Raw genomic sequence first — 25,411 nt, forward strand, 5'->3', positions numbered from 1 at the left:
CCAATAAATACCCACTACTCCTCATAAAGGACATGCTAGCACACCTGTCAAAGGGCAGGGTGTTCTCCAAACTCGACCTCCGCGAAGCATATTACAGAATCCGCATCAGGGAAGGAGACGAGTGGAAAACGGCATTCAACTGTCCCTTGGGCTCCTTTCAATATAAGGTACTGCCATTCGGCCTTGTGGGGGCTCCGGGGGTCTTCATGCAACTCATAAACGAGGTGCTGCATGAGCACCTATTCAAGGGCGTGCTAGTGTACCTAGATGATGTCCTCATCTACACGAGGACGCAGAAGGAATACGAAAGGTTGGTGAGGCAAGTCCTCACTAAACTACGAAAAGCCAAACTCTACGCTAAGCTGTCCAAGTGCGAATTCCACAAATCGCGCTTGGACTACCTAGGGTACAGAATCTCGGACAAAGGCGTAGAAATGGACCCCGCGAAGGTCCAGGCAGTTTTGAGTTGGGAACGCCCACGCACCAGGTGCCAACTTCAAAGCTTCCTTGGGTTCGCGAATTTCTATAGGTCCTTCGCGAGGGGGTTCGCGGAAATAGCCCTACCCTTAACAGATTTGCTCAAGACCAAGGGCATCGGGGAGACGCGCAAGGTAAAAAACCCAGGGGCCATACTTAATTGGACTCCCGCCTGTCGAACGGCATTTGACAGGCTGAAAGCGCTGTTTACAGCGGAGCCAATCCTTGCGCACCCAGACCCCGAATGACCTTTTGTGGTGCAGGTGGATGCCTCTGACTTTTCAATAGGCGCCATCCTGCTGCAAAAGGATTCTGCAGGAATCCTTAAGCCATGTGCCTACCTCTCGAAGAAATTCTCGGAGACGGAGAGGCGATGGCACGTATGGGAAAAGGAGGTGTTTGCGGTTAAAGCGGCACTGGAGGCTTGGCGTCACCTTCTGGAAGGGACAACCTGCCCGTTTGAGGTCTGGACAGACCACCGCAACCTCGAGGCGCTCCGTACGCCCCAACGCCTCAGCCCTAAGCAAATAAGACGGGCTCAGTTCTTCAGCCGGTTTAACTTCCAGCTGAAGTTCATACTAAGCAAAAAGAACTTCCTGGCAGACGCGCTCTCCCAACTGCCCCAGGACACAGAGCCCATCTCCGACATTGTAGGGACGGTGCTTTCCGATTCCCAGCTGGGTATGGCGGCGATCACCTGGGGTCGCGTGCAGGGATAGCCCCCCCCCCCAAACGACTACGATGCAACCCGCCACCAGACGCAGGCAACCTCAACTGCCAGGTGGGATATGGGCAGACCTCATAACAGCATTGAAATCTGACCCCTGGCTCCTCACCAACCCCAACAAGGTTACTATGGACCAGGACCTAGCATGGGGGGAGGGTAGACTATATGTACCCAACTCACAACGGCAGGCGATCCTCAACTGATCGCATGACAGCAAACAGGCTGGGCATTTCGGGTTCTTGAAAACCCTGCACCTGACTCAGAGGCGGTTTTGGTGGCCCTCACTGAGAAAGGACATCAAGACGTATGTGGCATCCTGCCCAGTGTGCGCGATGGCCAAACGACCGACGAGCAAACCCCAGGGGCTGCTGCAACCCGTAGCGGAGCCCTCCCGCCCTTGGGAGGAAATCTCAATGGACTTCCTAGTCGACTTACCGCCCAGCCAAAAGAAAACGGTCATCTGGGTGGTGAAAGACTATTTCTCTAAACAAGCACATTTCATCCCCTGCGCCTCGATTCCGTCAGCCCAACAGCTGGCGAAACTGTTCCCAGTCCACGTGTACCGCCTACACGGATTCCCCTCCCGCTTGGTGACCGATAGGGGCACACAATTCACCTTGAGGTTTTGGCGGGCTTTTTTAAAACTGATCAGTACCCAACAAGCCCTGTCAACTGCCTGGCATCCCCAGACAGACGGCACCACAGAGATCCTTAATGCCACACTGGAGCAATTCCTCCGCTCTTAAATAAACTATCACCAAGACGACTGGGTCGACCTCCTCCCGTTTGCAGAGGTCGCATACAACAACGCAATACACCAGAGCACCGGAAAAACCCCATTTGAGGTGGTGTCGGGTCGAGAGTTCGTCCCCATCCCGGAACTACCTCAGCCTCCGTCCCCAACAATGGCCGCTTGTGATCGGGGTAATAAAATCGCAGACTCCTGGCCGGTCATCAAGGACGCGCTTAAAGAAGCACAAACAGCATACAAAACACAAGCGGACAAGCACCGGCAACAGCAACCAACATTTCAGGTGGGAGACATGGTCTATCTGCCTACCAAATTCATAAAGTCGCCGCAACCGTCAAAGAAGCTGGGCCCCAAGTATATTGGACCATTCCGGGTGACACAAATAGTGAACCCAGTCACGGTGCACCTGGACCTGCCACATAATTTAAAGAGACTGCACCCAGTATTTCACTGCAGCTTACTTAAGCCAGCAAGTGATCCCTCCCGGTGGCACCCACGCACGTCCCCCCCCCCCGCCTGTGATGATAGACGGACAGCAACACTTTGAGGTAAAAGAGGTGCTTGACTCCCGCAAGCAGCGGGGCTCCCTCCAATACCTCGTGAAGTGGAAACACTTTCCACACCCTGAATGGGTCGCTGCCCGTCATGTTCAGGCTCCTGACCTGGTCCGCACATTCCACACCGCCTACCCCGCGGCTTAACCTTCCAAAAGGGAGGCAGTATGTCATGATCACCGTTGCGATGCTTGTGACAGCGCAACGACTCGCATAACAATACAGGGAAATGGGTGCCGGGGGATTAAGGGAAAAGGCAACTGGTTAACAAAAGAGAGCAACAGGTGCTGGCAACAAAGTAACGACTCTAGCCGGAGATGCGGAAGGAAGAGAGAGATACAATGTTGCAAAGAAGGTAACTGACAACACCCGACCACGAGGCACGCCCGAGCTGTCAAAAAGAATCACGAACCTAATCGCCCGGCAATGACCCATCACCGGCCAGGGAAACCGATCAAGAAACCACCCGAGGCACAGGAGGGGGCTCCACGACCCCTCACCCACCGGCAACGGGACAATCGGGGCTCGGGGCACACCTGGAGTAAGGAGGGGTGGAGCACTGACCAACGCGGGCTATTTAAATCCCGTTCCGGCACGCTCCACTCACTCTCAGCTTTTCCTAAGGCACGCATTCCATACTCGATTAAAGCCAGATCCTAAAGCCTACATTAGCATCTGCATTTTATTGGGTAGCAGGCAGAGCCTGACACCCATGGATAAATTTCGAAACAGAATTTAGAAATTCTTATCAAGAAATTCCCTGCTCTTGGATAAATTTAAATATGAAATACTGTTAACCTTAAAATCCTATAATAATTCCCCACCCTGTCAGATAACTGGACATGATAAATATGTGTCCAATTGCATTGAATGTTATGCTGAGCAATAGTTTGTTATAAGAAGCTGTAATAAGTCTTAAAATCTGTCCTCTCCTGTCATAGTTTTACAGCAGAAGCTTTCCATCTATTTTAGATAAGCCACCTAAACCAAGAGTTGTCGAATTATACTTGGCTCCCATAAAGTAAATGAATTTGTACTCCCCACTGTGGATAAATCCAATGGCCTGTGCGGGCAAGGTAGAACTATTCTCAAAATTCACTCTGTGCTTTGTTGCAGGCTTGCCAGGGCAAAATGAGAGTGAATTTTGACAGCACTTTTGCTTTGCCAATGCTACCCTGATCAGCTTACAAAACAAAACAAAACTTTTTCACCTGCCCAAGCTGCTCATTATCTCCTGGGGGAGTCATGACCCTGTTTGAGAACCCCTACACTAAACAGCAGTTAACCTTAACTGTAGTTTGTTGAAATGAACCAGTGACATAACCAATGATTTTAAGCCTCTACATCTGAAACAAGGTCTAATTAAATTTTATCATAGTTTGTCCTGTAGGGCTTAACTGAAAATAGTTTTTGAACTGCTCCCAAGCTATATTGCCATAAAAAAGGTATAACTCATAACCCAAGTGGAGCAAGATTTGGTTATTTAACATTTGCCACGTGGGCTCCAATTAACTGGACATACATAGTTATTAAGAAAGGGGCCCTCAAACAAGGAAGAAAAAAGTAGTGGCGAATCAATAGAAAGACAAGGTACGAGCAAGCATAAAGGACACATGAGAATTAACTGGAGCTTGGGATTATCATTTTGGACCTTAAGAAATCGCATTTTCTCTCCAAAAATTTATTCAGAAGACATGTTTAACCAGCCATTATTCCCAAATAAAGAATTTATAAGAAACAGAACTAAAACGATTTGTATTGCTGTTCTTTTAATTAACGTCAGAATTTTTAAAATCCATTCCTATCTTTCTGGATTGTCTGTTATCTAGGTTCATACCTATCTACTTATGTTCTCTGAACAAAAGCATGGTTTGGGATGTAATCTTAACTTAAAAAGTGTCCTACTTAGAATGGACTTAATAAGAGGCACAAATCATGCCAGCACTTTGGGCTACTTCTTGTGTATGTCTTCAAGTCAGCCTTGACTCCTGGCACCTATCTGGACAAGTCCGTGCAGTTTTCTTGGCAACCTTTTTGGAAGAGTTTGCCATGGCATTCTTCCTAGGTCTGAGAGTCACTGGCCCAAGGTCACCCAGCTGGCTTTGTGTCTAAGGCAGGACTAGAATTCATGGCCTCCCAGTTTTTAGCCCAGTGCTTTTAACTGCTATACCAAACTATAGAGGGCATAGGGAATGGCCTTGAACAACAGGAGGAAGAGCCGCTACCAAGACAATGGTCAGATAAGAGAGGCTTGAGCCCAGACCAAGAAAATAATATGAGAAAACACATCAGACAAGCCCCTCCCTAGTTCACATGATGATAAAGTGAGGGAGGGAAAGCACATTCAGACTTGCAAAATTCTGTTACTACAACTGTTACAATAAAAGTAATCCTAACCTATATGGCATTGTTTTCTTATTCTGGTCCACCTTGGTGGGCTGACAAAAACTAGCTCTCTGGGCTACTGAGGACTGGGTTCTTATATAAAACAAAGTATTTATCAGTAACTTGCCATACATATCTCAAAAAGCTATACAAAATAGCAATCAAAGAACAGAAAATTGGCCACCTAGAAATTTAGAATAATTAACAATGTCATCTGATCTGCATTTTCTCATGTTAAAATCAAGAACTTACCTCTTGCTTTTTGGGAAAATGATCTGAAACATGAGAAATGTAGTCACAGATTAAATTTTTAAATAAATCTGAAGGCAAAAAAATCAGTTTTCAGTACTATATATTTACAAAAAGTTTAAAACAAGATCCCCTAAATTTAAATTCCTTGTTTCTTGATTTGGCAGTTTTATGAGTCCAAAGGATTTACCATACAAATGGGAATACCAGAGAATGCCCAGAGCATTATCTTTTGCATACTAATTGTAGAGGAAATAGAAACATTTTGAAACTTGGTCTCCAACCTCTTTTTTTGCTTGCACTGGGAATACTGGGTGTGTGTAGCAGGGCAGGTTAAAAAGTGTGAATATGTGAGAAAGTAAAAGGATTTCAGCCTGCTGTCCTTAAGATTTTTCCAGTTCAAGCACATTCCAGCACTTCCATGCTTTAATCTAATTTTAAAACATTCTAATCCATTAAATAATTCGATCTTCCCTCTCCTCAAGGTCTCTGTTAATTTTCTTAGCTCTTATAGTTAATATCCTTCAACAACTACCCCACCAATCACAACAAAAACCAAAAGACATTTGCCAATACCCAGCACAAAATTTGACTTTTAAAGCTATGGCATTGTACAATAGCTGAAACTAATTCAAATGCCTTCCAAACAGGTTTAGTCTCTGAATTTTTAAAACATAAACTGCCTTTATCCTGAGGAATGGCCTTAGCTGGAAGACAAGTATGTGCAGTTCAAATCTGATGATTCTCCTGGAATTCTCAGCATCTTTCAAAAACATAAACTGTTCTATCTTCCTGAACCATTTCTCTACGCCAAGGATTACATTCTGCACTGACTTCTGTATTCCTGGATGATAGACTACACTTAGGTTCAACTGCTCTAAACTGTAAATGATGGTTCATAAAGGGTAATAATTATTTCCTCAGTTATCCATGAACTTCTCAGCTCCAAGGCAGTATATGCAATGTATGTGTGGCTGCCTCTGAAGAATAACTAGAAACTACAGTTAATCTGGCATGGGACTGCAAGGCTTTTGATGGGAATGCCTGTTCATAACATATCACAGTATTTTCTACAAACTTCTCTGTGTGCTTCCAGATTAGGAGAGGGTTCTCGCTTTGATCCTTAAAGGGACTTGAACAGAATTGTGTTGGGAATGCTCTATATTCTTTACAGCATAAGGTGAAGATGGTGTCTCTATTTAAAAAAGGCCTTTGAGGAAGGATGGCTCATTTCCCTCTCTCTTTACTGCATGCAGTTAAATTGCCTTAACTGGAAGACAATGTATGCAGTTCGCATGTGTTGTGATCACTGACTTTATCATATTGCTTTCATCATTTCTTTATATTTAACGTATTAGCTGTTAAGGGTCCCCTAATGGTAAAAGAAAAAGTGGGATATACATAATATTTTACAACTAATGGTATTTTTCAATCCCTTTAACATTTCCCATTAATTTCATGTATGTAATTCCTTTTTATTGCTTTACAAGTCAGTTTCCCCAACCTGGCAAAAGCTCTAAGTCTTAGGACTGCTTTGAGCATATCTCAAAAAAATAAAATAAAAACATACCTATGTTAGTATCAGACTGAAAATCTTTCAAAGACACTGTGAGAGGTTTGTCTTTTCCCTGCTGATTTTTTCGTTTCTCTCTTTTGTGTATAGCCTTTGATGGAAGAGATGCATTTTCAACATGTTCATATTCCTATAATGGAATAAAAATGAGTATTTTCTTTAATTATTTCAAAAATGTATATAGTAAACCTCTACCAAAAGGAAAATAAGCACAAAATTATATAAAACACATAGACTAATATTTTGATTGATATAATTTATTATTTTGGATGTTTCTCTAAACAGGCACTATTCAGCATTATACAATGAACCGCATAACATTTTATACCAATAACATTACTATAAGCATTATTTTCTTAATCTGCTATTGACTTGGCTATCCCAAATGCCTTTATCCTACATATGAGGCAGTAACCACAAATACAATTCTATAGTTTTACTGTCACAAATGTATTACTTTGGAGAATAGAAATTATATCACTCATAGGCAGAACAATTCAAATTTATCTTATATAGCCTAAATAATGACAATACTGTATATGAATTAGTTCAGCATTTTGTTGCCATAGTATCCAGCTAGATACCACTCAGGGGAACATAAGCAAGATGTAAATGCCATCATGAATAGCCAATAATAGTTTTAACATCCATCGATTTCTCTAATAAGCTATCCAGGTTGGTTGCCGGTATTACTATTTTTTGTATTATAGAATTCCACAGATTAACCAAATTTTGTAGACTGTAAAGAAGTATTTTATTTATTTGGACACACAACAATTTAGCTTCATTGGATGCCCCTGGGTTCTGTCATTTTGAAACAAGGGGGAAAAAAATCTCCCACCCATTTTTCCCAATATGTGTCATTTTCTGCCCCCACTCATACTTCCTTTTTACTTTTTTTTTCAGATAAAAAGCTCCATAACTTTTAAGCTTCTATATTAAAGGAGTTAGTTGCTCTAGTCTTGTCCCAACTCTAAATTTCTGCACTGAGGTGCAGCAACCAGAACTGTGCTTACAAATTTGGGTGATTCTCCAATAAGGGGTACTCAAACCGTGGGTTAGGACCAGGAGGGAGGGGTCACGAGTAACTTATGTGGACTCACAATTAAAAAAAATTGATTGGGCATGCGCAAGCAAAATGGGACCGCTGTTACAACTTGCTCCAGGCTTTGCTCTTCATTCCACCTGTACAAATACACAGTGTGCTACGAAGTTTGAGAACCACTGTTAACGTATTGATTAAAATTTAATAATTTAAACTAATTAAAAGTGGTCTATTTAAATATTTATTGTCTAAATCTAAAACCACTAAAATCAGTCTTATTAATGGACACCATAAAGTGGGATTACACAACATTTATCATCTTAGGGGATCACAATACCATAAAGTTTAAGAACCCTTCTTCTATTAGCTTCTTAATCTTGCTGTTGACCTTGGTAGAATTTGCTATATTTTCTTTATTATTTATACCATCCAATTTTTTTTTTATTGCAGCAGTTTATAGATGTTGTCAAATAGAATTACCCTATGTAAATCACAGCCTTTCTGGACTGCATTAGAGAAGGTATAAACAAATAAGTACATATTACCATCTCTTATAATGCCCAGTCAGTCTTTCTTCTGGTCAAAATATTTGAAGAAAATACGAAAATCACCCAACAGTCTTTTACAATGAATCCTGCTGTTGGTTTATTGTCCATATTTCCTATGGCATTAAATTGAGGCAGCATAAGAAACTGATTCTGTTTTTACTGTTAGTTGATAGATTTGTTACAGCAAGACCCTGAAAGCCATAGTACATCTTTCATTAGAGCACTGGTATTTAGAAGCATGAGAAATTGCTGTGGCTGAAAAACTGACACAACAAAGAGCTGTGAAATAAGCTACAACGAAGAATAAATGTATTCAAATTTACTCAATCTTTATTAATGATATTAATATGTTTTCCTAACAGATTACCCTTAAATGGTTTTATGTAAAAATATTGAGCATGGATATTTTAGATATCTGTATTTCTTCTCAAGAATCTAGTTTACAACCCTGGGATTGCTTGATGGTCTCCCAATGAGGTATTAACCAGGTACAACCTTGCTTAGATTCCAAGTCTAGAAAAATTCAACCAGGAGCTGTCACCTGAGAATTTAGTATTTTAACTTCTTCTCATATTTCTTATGATCATCACTGATTTTCTGTTTTGTTTTTGTTTTTTAAAAGAAGAATCCAGATAACTTGCAAAATGTATAGGGAAGATCAACGAAGACGGCCAGGAAATAAAGGAGTGGGTAGTATATACATTTTCTAAACAGAATCCTCTTTAATTAAAAATTTAGGGAAATGAATCAGTTTGGTCTTGACAAGAGAAACGCTGAAGGAGAATGTGAAAGCATTCTTCAAGTACCTGGAGCTTGTCACTCAAAGAAAGTCATAACTCCAGATTTCAGCTGAACATCAGGAAAAAACTCCCTTAAGAACAATTCAATAATGGAATTTTTAGTGAGGTGGAGAGCTTTCTGTCTTTAGCTATATTCAAGCAGAGTCTGGACAGCTATCCACTGGGGATGCTTTCAGTTGGATTTCTGCATGTAGCAATTGTGTGCCTTACATGGCATAAATAGCTCTTTCAACTCTTTCAATTCTATTCTTTAGTACCATCTGTCAAAAAGTTTTGAAAGAAGCAAAGGTGTCCAACATGAAGCATCTTAATAAACATGGACACTAACAGCCAAATGGCTGCTCACAGATGTATCCAGTAAGAATACCAATGTTAGTGTTGCCAGAGTAGAAGTGATGCTTTTTTCCTGGGGACAGAATAAAAAAATGTCAAGTATACGGTGCCCAGATTCACCTTGATCTTTATAAGGAAAGAGGAAATAAAAAAGTTGTCTGCACATCTGAATGTCCTGAATGTTTCTGAGGGACATTGAGAGCTTTACATACATCCAGAGTGTGCCTCTCCTCCTGGTTCAATATGGTGGGCATGCTCCAAAATCATTTTTTTTAAAGTAATCACCATGAATAAGATGACTGTCTATAACAGAACCTTTAGCAAGACCAAATTTAATGGTTCAAATGGTGCTTTTAAGGCCTCCAGCTCCTGTGAATATCCTATTTGGAAAATCTGTGTATGACGGAGAGCACAAAAGAGCCCCACAAAAAACTTTAAGATGTGGATGATAGAACTCCCACCCTTGAGTCCAAAACTGTGATTACCTCTTTGCAGTACTAAGCTGAAGCCCCTCCCTAACGGCATCATTCAGAAAACAGAAGAAATATGACATCTGATAAATTTTACTTTTTCTCTTATGCCAAAGAAACAAAAGGTGATTTCATAGATCTGTTTAATGTGCTCCCTTCTAGGTGCTTTAGACGTCTGTAAAACTCCAGTCTCACCTACTTGTGCCTTAAATATGTGCTGTTCAGTCTTCAGTCATGAAGGTTCAGCCATTCTGTATCCAGATGGAAGAAAGGACCTTGGCCCCAAATATCTCTTGCAACTGGCAGGTGCTTCATTCCTGTTGATATGAGTCTTTGCAGTTACTTTGTCACCAATATTAGCATATGCTTGCCCCTCAGCCCAAACAGGAAAGCCAGTAGTTCTTATCACTTTACATTATAGGAGATCTGAGGTAGGTGCCCTGCTCTGTGCCAGTAAGCCCTCCCAATACATTCCTCAGCTTGATACTAATATGTTTTAGTCTGTTATTTCCTCCCTTTAAGGGAATTGTTCTTCTGAAGAACTGTTGATGTCCAGCATGTCAGGGAAGCTTTCACTTGGACAGGACTCTGATGAGACTGTAGCACTGAAAGGTAATACTCCATTTAGGTGATGATTCTTTGGTCTCATTCCCTGCCAATGAGGGTAGGAAAACGAGGTCTAAATCACAGGATGTGAGAACTGCTCTAATTGCAGAGCTATCTTCTTCAAGAAAAGCCTGTGGAATCTGCTATATTTGATTGAAAAGCCATGAGATTCGCAATATCCAAGATGTGAAATTAAGATGGACAGCAGCTTTGTAACTATCTTGGAAGCTGAGGAGAACTCAAAGGTTAAGGATATGCACTGAAATGTGTTTGATACATAAACCACAGAAACTTGCAATGTCTTCAAAGGGTGTAGCTATACAATTAGGCCTCTATGAGATCCACCAAAGTGACAAAGTCTCCTTTTAATACAGCACATACAAAAGATCTGAATATCTCCATATAAACTGATGTGACTTTATATGCTTCTTGAGGTCTTTAAAATCTAGTATGACTCTTCAATTCCATTTTCTTGGGGACTAAAACAAACATTGAATATATGCCCGAGATCCAGTTGTTTGAAGGAAGTGCTGCTTATCAGATGAATGACACTGTTCATTCCTTTTAAGATTTTAAAGAAAGACATTTTGAGGTTCTGAAAACAGTTCAAAGCCACAGGCATCCTTGATAGCGCATGGACTCAGTGATCTATAATAATGACATCACAGGGGACTACAAACTAGTAGAATCTTTCTCCTACTACTAGGCGTAGGGTGTCATGCTAGGGTCTATCATCTGTTGTGTCTTGAGGAAGCAGACTTTGGGGTTGATTTTTATTCTTTCTGCTCATTTTATCTTGATTTTACTATCTGAATTTTTTAACCCAGTGTTTTTTTATATTTTCCATTACATGTTCATAACAAGAGAAAAGTAGTTATTGGGTGATTAAAGTTACAATAAATGCATAAAAATTATCTATCCCTAGTCTTGGAGAGGTAGGGTAGAGACCTCTGCCACTTCTCTCTTTCTGCTTCTTGACTGGGGTGTAAAGGAGCAAAAGTAGTAATACTAATCCTTTCTCAGATCTTCTTATACTCTTTTTATCCTATATTTCAACATGTATGTCATGAAGAAGCTCCCAAAGACACTACGCCCCATTAAGGAGAATAATTAGATATTGCTGTTCCAGTTCTTTAATAAGAAATTGTGCCACATCATCAGCTGTCATAGCTTTTGCAGCATCTTATTGTTGAAGGTCCCAGCAAATCAGCATGCCTCATTAGCATGTAGATAAGTTCGCTCTAGGATGCAAATTCTCTATGTGCTTCTGGAGGAAGCTGTTTGTTGTCCCTCCCACATTCCTAAGTTCACTTCCTCCTTCACTATCCTGGAAGGGAGCATGCGGCTGCAGCTCTTTCCATCTTGGGTCATGCATGGCCTTGGATTCAGGTGGTTTCCCTTTTCTCCATGCAGCCTTCAGCAGCAATGAGGGCTGAGAGTCAATTCAGTTTAGGGAAAAGAAAGAACAAAAATCATCATTTTTCTTCTAAATGGATGTAACTGGACCAAATAAATCAGTAAGACTCTTTTTACTTACTTTTGAACCTACTTTAAGTGTGTAATTCTTTATGCTTGGGTGGGCTAAGTGTGTAAGATCAATAACCTATATTTCTCTAACATGCTCATTAATGCTATTTAAGATAATATTCTTTTTCTGTGCGCATCTTTCGCTGTGTTAAGCTCTGCTCCATTCAGTGGTCCCAGTGTCCACTAATGGCTTCATTTATAAGATACCACAACATAGGAAGCTCAATCAAAAATTCTGGCACAGACTTCTGGAGTATGTAGGAATTCCTTACAGCCTCATTTTTATCCTTGAAACCCATGGCACCAGAACCAAGGGCAGCTGCTAAGCCATTTATCACCACCTATAGCCACTCTGTTATATCTTAATGGATAACTATGTTTCTTAGCCTGGTGGGATGATAATTTGATCAGGAGAGACTTACTCTACTGGCTATAAGAGAAGGAAGATGGGTGTAAGGAACTGATTTCTGAAAAACTGTGCTTATCCATCTGCTCGTTGTAGTGTCTTTTCACTGCTCAGGATAATGTACATAGTGTTATAGAACACTGGAAACTCTTGCAGAGAATTCTTCTCTGGGAAACAAAAGTCTACTGGAAGCTGAAATTGGATCTCAGATGACTGCATCTTTAGAAAAGAAAAACATCATGTCTGGAACTCTCATCAGAAAGCATATAGAATTTTTCACTCTGTTGCCTATTGGAAATATAAGAGAATTTGGGGAGAAGATCAAAAGGAACCTCATCCTTGTTTGAAAGAAAGGAACTGTTGGTCTAGCTGAACTACTGGATCAGTTATGCAGCCATTTCATATGTTTGGAAAATACCTTATTTTGCAGTTAGAGACTCCTTGTAACTGCAAGTTGAATTGTGATCAGCTAGAGCTTAGTGTTTTTTAATCTTCTTCATCTCCTTCATGGTAGGTGGTTTATCCAGTCTTATAGTCCCAAGTTGAAGAATCCCTTATCTCAGATCAAAAAGGGCAGAGCTGCTGCTGGAAAATGTTTCCTAAACAAACCGTCTCTTTCAAACCTTATCTATTTCCAACTGTGTATGATTCAGTCAGTATCCTGACTAAGTTTATCAATGACCCAGCAGAGCCACACTAACTGGTCTCTGTGCCATCTGGAGCTTCTTCTGCATCACAGCAAACAGCAGTGACTCTTTGTTGAAGGAGCAATCATAGCATGCAGGTATTGCTTCCTTTTTCCTTGCCCTGACTTGGGACTTAACTCCAACCATAGCCCTGTGATTTGAAATTCCTGTTTGAACGCCTGAAATATATGCAGGAGGATTACATGTTTTTGTTCCTCCTTGGAACATCTATTATACTATTATAAACTCAAGCCCCAATTCATCCCAGATTAGCTTACATTGAAGTGTTCAGTTAGCAAAAGAGTATTTTAAAACACAAAAAAATGATTATAGCTAGGAAATGTTTATAGAAACATTAGAAATTAAGGATAATTTTTTTTTCATCAGGTTATATATATAAAATTTTGAATATTTCTTATTATTATGCCACGTAAAAATATCTTTCCCACTAAGACAGAAGTTAATTTTATTAGGATATTATTATTACAAAGAATGCCTATAATTTGTTCTTAGAAAATCAGTCATATATCTAGCAATGGAAACACCCCCCACCCATATTTTAGACCGTGATCTAAAATTAGAGAATATTTATTTATGTTTCGTTACTCTAATTACTAGGGCGAGGATTTCTATGACCTAAACATGTTAGAAATTTGCAAGCATTTATGACCTTAAAATCGTTTAAATATGACCATTAAACCAAAAATATGACTTTTAAAGCAAAAATATGACATTACAATTTTTCTGAAATTAGCACCCGATTTTTCAAATTCTGTGCTTACACACACACACACACACACACACACAAATTAAAAGGTTTATTCTTCTTCACTTCCAGTGCAGAAGTGCTAGTATTGAAGGAATCAAATGAACATTTTGAGAGTAAAATGGTCATCCCTGGATTAGTTTTCATTAACAGCAGAATTGCATTGGATGACCATGTGCATCTTGAGGTTATCAAACTCAAAACTTCTTCTGTTGTCCACCAGTATGTTCTTGTATCTGGAGAAACTCCGTCCGACATCACAAGAAGTTATAGGAACAAATTGGAAAAAAGCGAATTCATCTGGAGAAAATTCTGGCTCAAAGTCTTCAAATTTTGCTTCGAGTCCATTTAGAACGTTACTTATTTTGCAAAGTGTTGAATAACCCAGATTAGATTGCGGCACTCTTTGCAGTTTATCGCTAATTTTTTTAGCCACTTTCCCCTTTGCTTGCTTTAAATCACTCTGTTTGTTTTACAATCTTCAGTGCATCACTAAGTTCCATTCCTACAGTTTCAAGGCGGGTGATTGCTCTTGATAATCCACTGAAGTTAGATCCTATATATGCTAAGTTTCTAGCCAAGATTTCAGAAAAGGAATCTTGCACAATCTTGATGGAGGAAGATTCACAACAGTCAAAGTCTTTAACTATTTGCTGCAAGGAAGCATAATTTGTGAAATAATACACAGCTGCATCCAGCCAAGTCTCCCAACGTGTCACAACAGGTTGGGGAGGGAGAGCCAAAGTAGGACCAATTTCTTTAAACTTTTGTGCTTGAAGTGGAGCTTTAATGAACATTTTTCCCCATTCAAAATTATCTTCTCTACATCAAGATAGTTGCTTCGAATCTCTTCGGCCACTCTGTGTAAACCATGTGCAAGGCATGTGATATGGATCATTTTTGGATAAAGAGGTTTAAGTCCCTTGGTTGCTTTAGTCATGTATGGAACAGCATCTGTTACAAAGAGAAGGATATTTCCCCTTTTTACACCATCCGGCCAGAGTAGTTTCATAGAATCGTCAAAGAGCATAGCAATAGTGGAATTGTTTACTTTTTGTAGAGTTTCTGTCCTAACAGTCAGAAATCACGCTGAGACGAGGAGTAGGTCTCTAGTGTTTATTACTGCTACATAAAACAGAATCCTAACAAACTGAAGAAGCGTGGGAAAAACCCAGACAGATAAACCCCAAAAGTTAAGGTGGGTCTGATCTGTGTCTCTTTGAATGGCTGCTTAATTCCTCAGTACTACGCATGTGTTTTCCCCCCTGGATAGAGGCCCCTTCCAGCTCGTCATCAGTACTCATGACAGTTTCACATGTTAGAAAAAATACTTCACCAGGCTTGTCACATTTCAGAGTGCCAGTAACAACATTGGCTACATATCTTCCGTTTACATCACTTGTTTCATCTACTGAAACCCATATCTTATTGCTGTCAACAGCAGATCTTATCTTTCCTAACACATCTTCATAGCAGGCAGAGATGTAATTTTTCCTTACAGTTGATTCATTTGGAATTGGGTGACTGGTGTACTTCTCCAAAAACTGCCTGAGGCTACCACTACCTTATTTCCTTAAGGGAATATCTGAATTAACCATCATCGTACAGAGATCCTTACAAAATTCTGATTGGGTATTTGATGAACCTGCAGTTGAAGAAGAAGCTCTCTCGAAAAGGAGATGTTGCCTGTTCTCAGTGAAGGTAAGTCATGCTAAACAACTGTGTTTCGTGGTGTCACAATGTTGTTGAATATTAAAACACTTTTGGACCAATACCTTAACTTCACACAATTTACAAAACAAAATATCACCATCGCTACTGAAAATCTGCTCCCCAAATTCTTGAACAAGATGCTGTAATTTCACACTCACTGAACGTCTACTTTTAGGCATGTTGAAATCAGATTGTAGCTCTCACGTGACTCCACCACCTTGAACACACACACACCTGAGTTGGGGAGCAAATGAGAAAAAGAAAAAAAAATAGGCAAATTCTCACTTTTTTTCAGGCCTGGTCAGGGGAGAAGCCTCTGCCTGCTGAAGTCATTTTAAAAAGGGGTGCTCTCCCTCTCTTATACACACACACACACACACACACACACAGAGCCCTGAGTTGGGGAGCAAATAAGAAAAAGAAAAAACAGGCAAATTCTCAGACCTGGTCAGAGGAGAAGCCTTTTCCTTTCCCTCCCTCCCTCACACACACCCCCGAGTTGGGGAGCAAGTAAGAAAACAAAAAACAAAAAACGAAACAGGTAAATTCTCACCTTTTTTTCCAGGCCTGGTCAGGGGAGAAGCCTTTGTTTCCACCTCTCTCTCTCTCTCTCTCTCTCTCTCTCTCACTCACACACACACACACACCTCTCTCTCTCTGAGTTGGGGAGCAAATAAGAAAAAGAAAAAAACAGGCAAACTCTCACTTTCTTTGCTGGCTCGAACTTGCTATCTTATCAGGAGGGTTGCCAATGACCAAAATATGACATTTGTTACAAAATTAAGCAGAAATATGACATAACACCTTTAAAAAGTCAAAATATGACTTTTCAGGCAAAATAAAAAGCATCTAATTCTTACCAGATTACTCTAAAACATATTTTAACTTACTTATAAATTCAAATAAAGGTTCCAGAAAAAATATGACATGTCATAGAAATCCTTGCCCTACTAATTACATTACCATACCGAAAAACACTTCTACAGATTACTTTCTCTTTCATGTGAAATTTGAAACTGCTAGATAATTGTATTTTCTGCAAGCAACTGAATAAACCTCTGTTGTATGGAATCAAACAGAAAAGTCTGAATACATTTATAATGGAAAGGCCTTATCACTGGTTTTCAGGAACAGGTTGCACATTGGTGCATATACTCTATTCACTTTTCCTCTGCCCTAACCAAAATTTTTGGTTTGTTGTTCCCAGACAATTTAAACCAGAAGGCAAAGTTACTTGTTTGTTTACAGATCCTGATTTTTTGGGGGAACCACGCAGAATCCTGGTTTCATGTAACAGAAAGCTATCATTCCTTAGTTTATTAATTCTAACAAGAGGAACAAAACTGAAATGGGACAAATGTAGGTATCCTAATCCACAGCTGGCTAATATGGTTATTCTAAGTTATGGTTCTATGTGACCTGAATATTAGTATTTTTCACATGAAATGATAAAAGCCTGTCATTTACTGACAAATCTGCTTAGCATCCACTTTGTTTAAACTGAAGTCATATAATTTAGATTAATATTTTATTAACTGATGCAGGTATTTTAAAATTAGTTTTCAATTTTATAACTGAACAGCTTTATTATTTTAATAATATTAAGCTATGAAAAGATTAATATATATATATATATAAAGATATAAAAGAAGATTAATGATTGCCTTCTCTTCTGATGTTTTTATATATTATGAGAAATATAATCATGCATAATTTTTGTCACTTGATATTTAAAAGCAACATTGAGGTTCTGTTGGTAAGCCAGCTTCTTTAATCAACTCATGAGGAATCTTATAAAACTTGTACATGTATGTACTGTTTGAAGGAAGAAAACAAAAAATGTTTCCTTTTTAGTGCAAGAAAAACAAATGGAAGTCCTATCTCTTTTTATTTTTTGTTGTTCAAACAAGATTCGAGAACATGTTTTAGTGATTCATATGATAAAATTAACTAAGGCTTCCTTTCATGACCCAACATGTAACATTTTTAAGCCTCTCAACATTTTTGTACATTAAGAAAATAATTGATACTATGGTAGATCCAGGATCTGGAATGGATATTATGCTTTAATCATAATGACAGTTAAGAAATACCTTTCTGTGTTCTTCATATTCCAGTTTGCTTAAAAGTAAAGCTTTTTCAAGGTCTGCTTCAAACATTTCAGAAGTCAGCTGAAAAATCAAGGCAGAAAAGCAGAATCAGGCTATTTTTCATTGCCCTTTACTGTGTTCTGTAAAGTGAGATTGTAAATTAAGTCAAGACCAGGACAAAATTTCTGAGAAAAATCTTGCTCCTGTGAAATAAATCTATATATACTTTATACAGTGTGTGCATAAATACCATATACACTGGATGTACAAAACATTTTTCTCATCTATGACATCTTCAGTAGTAAGATTTTGTACAGAATAGTAAAAGCAATTCTGTTACAGCTATTGAAGGTGAACCCTTCCTAATTCAGAAATAACTTAAATTCTGAATTAAGTAAGACCTTGCTGTAAATCAGGGTTCCCCAAGTGGTCAGTATCGACCCCCAAGGGTCAATGGGACTATCCAAGAGGTCGATAAATGGCTGAGGATCAAAAGGGGGTAAGTGGAGGTCAGTAGGAACAGATTGAACTTGGAAGAGCATGTTGACTTATGACTAAAGCTCACCAATCTCCAACCAAATAACAGTGCCCTTTTTGACACTCATCAAATGCATCCTTCCAATTAATGAGATCAATAGTTACAGTAAAAAAGATATGTTAAATCCTGTATTTTTCATATTTTAAATATTACCTATTGTTACAAAGTCATTATTATCTATTATTGTTGTTGTTATTTGTAGTACTATTATTTGAAGTAGTATTAATTAAATTATTTTCATCTAATAAATGTTTGGGGGTCGATGAACAATCTGAAACTTCATAAAGGGGATGATGAGCTGAAAAGTTTGGGGACCACTGCTTTAAATAAATTTGCTTAAGACTGCAGTCAGTTGCATCCTAATTCTATGCACAGGTACACAGAATTATGTTCACAAGGCTTACTTAGGCTGCAGTTTTATATCCACTTACTTGCCAGAAAATCTAAGAAGCACAAGTAAGAGCCTATGGTCTAGTGGTATAGCGATTAAGATGCTGAGCTGGCACTGGAGAGACACAGGTTCAAGTCTACGTTCAATCATGGAACCACACAGGGTGATTTTGGGGCAGTCATTTTCTCTCGAGTCCGACCTGCCTCACAGGTTGTTGCTATGGGGAAATATGGGAGGAGGGAGTGCTAGAATTGGGCAGTAATATATTGGAAAGTAAAATACTGAAGTACCTGCTCATCTCTTTGTCTCCACTGTTGCCAATTCTCTTCCTGGGAGTCTTTCCTCTCTGTGGGGTTGAAAGCTTGCTCCTGCAGAGATAAGCAGGCTCCGTGGGAGGCTTTTGGAGGAATTTTTTTAAAAGCAAGATTTCTGAGCTAAAAAAAATGAGAAGAACGACCTATTTTAACATATGAAAGACTGACTCGCTGAAACTGTTTTTTACAGTTTAACTGTATGGTGGTATATTTGTTCTATTAAGGTCATTTAGTTTTTTCCAAATTAACCCACACTTAACCTCATTTGCTTCACTCTGCTGCTGCTCCTTCTTTTTCCTCCTCTTTTCCTTTTTCTTTTCATTTGTAGTTGACTTGTTGCCCGCAGTTTGGGTCTTTCCACCACTCTGACTACTTCTTCCCTTTCCAGATTCTGAATCAGAGCCACTGCCACTATCAACTTGCAAAAGAGCAAATCTAGATGCAGTAGTAGGGACTGAACTAATTACAGCAGAAGCCATTTTAATGCTGCAAGTCTCTGGAAGCAGATCTCCAAATCACAGTATTTCCTGGAAAAACAACAACAACATAATAGGAAATTATGGACGGACTCCTTATTTTGGTTGAGCATAAATACAATGAAAATCATAGCTATTTTGACCTGGCACAGAAATGTAGCATGACCAAAACCCTAAAAGGACATTTCAATCTTAGTTTGCCTAAAATACAAACAACTGATAATTTTTCAATAAGGGCAGTTGTATTACCAAGTGCAATTGTATCCTGGAAAGTTCTAGATCAGTGTTTTTCAAACTTGGCAACTGTAAGATGTATAGACTTCAACTCCCAGAATTTCCCAGCCAGCCTGGAATTTGGGGAGTTGAAGTCCATACATCTTACAGTTGCCAAGTTTAAAAAACATTGTTCTAGATACATTTTTGTTAAGACAACTGGACTTATATTTATAATTAATATGCCTAGAAGTACTTTTTTTCCAGGAACAATTCTAGGAAGCTTGCTTAAATGGTAAGAGAGGAATTTCTCTAAGAAAAAAAATACTTACATAAAATAGAAATACTTAAAAGGGAAAATGGAACCTCAAAATAATTCTTGGGAAATATAAAGCAAAGAAGTGAAGGATATTTCCTGGCATTTATTTATTTGTTTTTACCCTGCCTTTATGGTCAGGAACTCAAGGCAGTATAAATAGCACTCCCTTCTAGAAACATTAAGCCATAATGCAAACATAGCAACACTACTTCTCCTCCAAACTCGCCACTCATTTAGATGATGGAACGACTACTGAGAGAGTAGCTGTCACTTTATTCTTAGTGAGGACTGTAAAAGAGAACTTCATGGATTGTTTCCAGTGACATGCATAAGAATATAAAATGACTTTAATTAGGAGTTATGAGGAAATGTGATGTTGATGCTTTAAGGATTTAAATTAAAAGGCTATAGGATTATTCTAGCAATCACAGAAATATTTCTGATAGAAAAAAACGTATTAGCAGATTATTTATACTGAATTTTGCTGTATCACTATGATGTCAACTTCAAAACTTAGAGAAGCTCTATAGATTGTTTTGTAAAAATATAAATAAGAAATAGATGCTTTCTCTACATTCTGGGGAAAAAAAGTAACAGATTATTTCTGCATTTTGGACCTCTGAATGAGAACAAATGCTATATTCCCCTATTTTTTCAGATACCATATTTCAGATGTTACCATTTAACAAGCTAGTTTATATTTATGGCTCAAATCAGGTGTTAAATGTCTTCAGGAAAGATTTGTCCACAAAAGATTTACTATTTTTGCTTCCAATGTTTCTTCAAAAAAAGATTCAATGTTTAACAATACTTTTCTTAAAAGAAAAAAAAGTATTTATTTTATCTTCTGTGGTACTTAAGTTTCTTGTCAAGAAATACTAAATTGGATAAACAATTTACATAAGTGAAGTAAAATGAGCATTAAACATGTGATTACAGAATGATAGAAGGTTAAGAAAACCATGTCTGCATATTTTAATACCCTGCATGGATTGAACTGGAAAAAGAGTCTTCAAACTATTTTACAAAATGAAGTAGTGGGAATTTATTTTATTATTCAAATAATCCACCAAAGCTGAAATTCTTTTTTTAATCTGTTAAAAGACAGTGTATATTATGTAATTAATAGGAAGCGTTCAACTAAAATAATCATTTTGTTACTGTGTTTGAGAGAAATCATTGTCTTCACCAGTAGCCTTGAGCAGATGTTTACTAGTTACAGACAGGAGGGCATGGACAATCTAGCCCAAAACAATGCTTGAAGTTGTGCTGTACAAGATTATGTGCCAAGAGATATCAGCCCATTCCTAGTCAGCAGAAAACTGTATCATCATGACACTGGATGTCCCATTGCTGGTCCCTATCCTGTCCTCTGTTCTTCCCTTCTAGGTAATGGATAACCAAAACTAACTTTATACTCCTTGATATTGCTATTAGATGGTTTCATAATATGGGGAAAAACGCTGCTTTAACCACTGATATAATAGCTGACTTAAACCCTTTTCACACCTAGGTCAGAATGAGATGAAGGCAGCACTCTAGGATTGTGTTGGCAGCTTGTGTTTGTGAAATGATTAGGTGCAAAGTGGGGACAAGGCTGTCACTCTCCCTTCCACAAAGAAGAAGCTAAAGAGCACCAAACTTGAACATTAATGCCCTCAGCATTTATTTCAAGCAATCCTTCTGAAAGCTATGCTTGCCCAAATCAACAGATCCGGCCTTTTTCTCCTTTACAGGAGGAAATGTCTGCTTGTCTCTGGGAAGATGGCCTGGCTATCATCAAGCTTTAGCCCTTGGAGTTCTGCTGCTGGAAAAACAATTGCGGCTCCTGTATTGCTGCCTTTCGAGAGTACCTTTGCTCAGTTTCAATCTTGGTTGTGAAGGTAAAATGCGCCGCACTTCCTTCTGAATTAACGGGGCCCTTTTGCTCCAGGACCGGGTCACTTCCAAAAGCTCGGCCAGGCCGACCTACGGCGGGATAAGCGCGCGTTGGGCGCCCTCGCCTCGCCACCCCCCACGCCGGAATCTGCGCCAGCCCAACCTTTCGCGCTCCCTTCGCCAAGAGCGGCGCGGGGGGCGGCGCAGGCATTTCTTGCTCTTCGGGTCGTCTCGAGGGGACTAGACATAGAAGCTGAAAAGGAGAGAAGTAAGAGCCCTCACCCGCCTTTTTGAGCCCAAAAGCCACTCTCGGGTGAACAGACGGGGCGGCGGTGGCGGCGGTGGCTTCCCTGGAGGCTGCGGGGCAGTTGCCGGCGTCCAGAAAACGGCTCGGGACGTTGCGGGCGAGAGAGCGCTCGCGGAGACGGCGGCGGCAGGAGCGGGCAAAGGGGGCGCGCGAAAGCGGAGGAGAAGCGAGAGCGCTTTGCGGGCGGGAGCGCGCGGACGTGCCTCACACGGGCGCTTGCTCGCGGAGTTTGTTTACGTCTCGAGTCGCCTCGCTTGTACAGTACCGGGGAGGGAGGGCAGCCGACGCATGCGCAACACAGTGCGTTTGTGACGTAGGCGAGACCACGAAGAGCCCCTCCGCTGAGTTTGTGGCGACTGACGGGCGCCCGGGCGAGCAGGTGGCGCGAGGGCAGGCTGGGGGAGAAATAGGAGCCAAGAGGGAATACAGCCTGCGGCAATCGGTGTCTCTAGGGCTTTGGTTCTCAAATCCACATCTACGATATAACGCAGGTAGTTGATAAAACTGAAACAAGTAAGGACCGGAATACTTCCAAGTTCCTTGGACTGTCACACGGACAGACGCCGGGCAGCTGAGACCTTGCGATGCTCTCCGCTGCGTGCAGTCCGCGTTATTGGCCGGAGCCTCTGACCCGTCTGGTTGTTTGATCTGCGCACGCCCCTCAGTCGAGCGCTGTATCTAATTCGCCGCGCTAGCTGGTCGCTTTTCCACGTAGCGTTTAAACGTGCGTCCGCGATACCAGTAGCTCTTGTGGTATACTGGTGGGAGGAGATTACTGGAGGTAAATGACTTGAATCTACTGAGAACTGTGCAGTTGGGGAAAGGTATATCACAGTTCTAATGTTTTGCTTTTTTATTTAGTAGCTTCACATAAAATGCATCAATGAAATAGTTAATAGAAAAATTAAAAAAAACGCTTTTCTGGAGGAACCTTCTGCAAGCTGAGTTAATATCGCACTTGGTTGTAGCATAGCATCAATTTAGGGAATGTTACTGTTTATGCGTTTTATCATATAAATTTATTATAGCTGTCCACTCCCATAGACTCTGGGCAGCAGACAAAACAATAAAAGCAGTTAAAAACATACAACCCCACAGGCTGCCTAGACTAAAACTATCAAACCATAACAAATCAAACCAAACCAAATCAAACCCATCAACTCCAGGTCTGAGACCAAAACCAGGTCTTAAGCCCTTTTCAGAATCTCATGAGAGAGGGCACCATCTGTATCTGTGCTGTTCCAGAGGGGTGGGTGCTATGATGAAGGCATGCTTCCTTGGTCCTAAACATTTAACTGAGGGGACCTGGAGTGTACCTGATGGAGTTTTTAAAGGCTAATAACAGAACTCCAAGCAGCTAACAGCAATCTTGCAGAGTAGAAGCATGGACCAAAAGAACTTGTACATTAAGCTTAATTGCGTTCAGAAATAAATTCAGTCTTCACCTAGTAGTTAGATAAAGGTGAAATAGAGCTTGCTTTTGTTCAGTAGATCTGGATACAGGTAGGTTCATAGTAGAAAGCACTTAATCATCACTGGTTCTTTGTAGACACTTTCTATGTGGAATAGAAAGGGCGAGGAGCTGCATTCTGCAGACCCCCTGCTTGCATGTCTGCCCATGAGGTAATGGAGATTGTTAGTCCCCAAGCCCAAGAAGGAGGAGGAAGTGGAAATCAGGTGACCCATATGACATCCCACAAACACAATAGAGATGCAATTTGCTAGAGCGACCCCCTTATGCTTATGAGACAATGCTGAGTTGACCCCTGATAATTCCAACAGTACCCACTGTGCTGGAATGTATCAGGCGAGGAGAAACAGATTGAAATCCCTCAAGCTCTATACCATAAAGGACTTCATAGGTAATGACCAGCACCTTGCATTGCACCTGGAAGCCTACCGGCAACCAATGCAGCTCGCACAGCAGTGGTGACACATGGGCATACCAGGAGGCACCCATTACTGTGTGTGCCATTGCATTTTGTACCAACTATAGTTTCTGCATGTTCTTCAAGGGCAGCCTCATTTAGAACGCATTGCAATTGTGGTATACTGGTTGTGAGGTGACCATGGCATGAGTAACTGTCTGAAGGGACTCCCAGTTGAAGAAAGGGTGCAACTGGCACACAAGATGAACCTGTGTAAAAGTCCTCCTAGCCACAATTGCCACCTGCTCTTCGAGCAGTAGCTATGAGTCCAGAAGAACCCCTAAGTTGCTCACCAGTCTAGAATAGGGAAGTGCTACCCCATACAAGACCAATGATGGAAACATTCCCTAGCTCTGGGGGCCAGGCAAACAGTCACAGCCACTCAGTCTTGTCAGGCCTTAGCTGAAGTCTATTCTGCCCCATCCAGACCCAAACAGCCTCCAGACACTGGGTAAGAGCTTTGACAGCTTCACCTGCACAGCCCGGAATTGAGATACAAAGCTGATTGTCATTGGCGTACTGATGATACTGAACCCCCAACTGTCAGATGATTTCACCCAATTAGCTCTCTCCAAATAACTACCATACTTTCCTTTCTTTATTCCTCAGCACAGTTTCTTTTTGTGGTGGGGAAGTTTAAAAAACTAACCAGCCAATGTATGGAGGAAAGAGACAACTTTGCTGCTTTCAGAACAATGCTGAGATTTGCAGGGAAGAAACTGCGGGGAAAATGTCAGGATTTGTTAGACATATGAGATGGAGTTTCTTCTAGTGGAAAACATCTGCCTCACTGGTCTAAGGGAAACACTGCAAAAATGTATTTTGTGTTTCCTTTGGAGCAGAAGCAAAACTGATCATTAACTGCCTCAGCATCCTAAGCCCCACAGAAGCCCCACAATGTTATGGGGCACTGTGGCAGTATGGAATGCAAGTTGCATAGGGAAAGTGCTTTATCTGAAAGGAAAACTTTTTTTCCCCCTGAAATAGTTTATGTTTCAGTTTTTAGATTTAATAAGAATCTCAAGCAAGATACATTGCATTCAGGGTTGTCTCCCTTTCATGTGAATGTGATATGTTAAAAGTATCTTCAGATATTTTTTCGTTGATGATTATGTGCCATCAAGTTCTTGTCAACTCTTAGCAACCATATTTTCTCCATGACTTTATTGTTTTACAAGTGGGAAAATCTACTCTAAACCAAATTTTACTTGGATCACTTTTCAAGTAACTTGCTATTTCATGTTGATCCGGACTATAATCTCATAGTGTGATTTTATGTAGATTTATTTTTACAAATAACTTTCATTGAAGTTATTTTGATTTCAAACCACTGCATTTTGT

At 40.2% G+C, this 25,411-nt stretch overlaps 1 protein-coding gene across 4 annotated transcripts in view; it reads right to left on the bottom strand.

Moving 5' to 3' along the window:
- Nucleotides 1-22,384, bottom strand: part of GKAP1 (G kinase anchoring protein 1) — a 41,145-nt gene extending 18,761 nt beyond the window's left edge. Inside the window, exons 1-6 of one of the 4 annotated variants that reach the window (XM_063295201.1) lie at nucleotides 22,118-22,384; nucleotides 19,210-19,476; nucleotides 18,926-19,069; nucleotides 17,710-17,787; nucleotides 6,714-6,846; nucleotides 5,147-5,214 (exon numbers count right to left, since the gene is read on the bottom strand). In XM_063295201.1, coding sequence (XP_063151271.1) covers nucleotides 5,147-5,214; nucleotides 6,714-6,846; nucleotides 17,710-17,787; nucleotides 18,926-19,069; nucleotides 19,210-19,428 — 642 coding nt within the window. In that variant the 5' untranslated portion in view covers nucleotides 19,429-19,476; nucleotides 22,118-22,384. The remainder of the gene's footprint in view (nucleotides 1-5,146; nucleotides 5,215-6,713; nucleotides 6,847-17,709; nucleotides 17,788-18,925; nucleotides 19,070-19,209; nucleotides 19,477-22,117) is intronic. The other 3 variants (XM_063295202.1, XM_063295198.1, XM_063295200.1) reach the window with 3 other exon arrangements.
- Between the last annotated feature and the right edge of the window lie 3,027 nt (nucleotides 22,385-25,411).

Source organism: Candoia aspera, chromosome 2 (genome assembly GCF_035149785.1).
Source record: "Candoia aspera isolate rCanAsp1 chromosome 2, rCanAsp1.hap2, whole genome shotgun sequence".
Lineage (NCBI taxonomy): Eukaryota > Metazoa > Chordata > Lepidosauria > Squamata > Boidae > Candoia > Candoia aspera.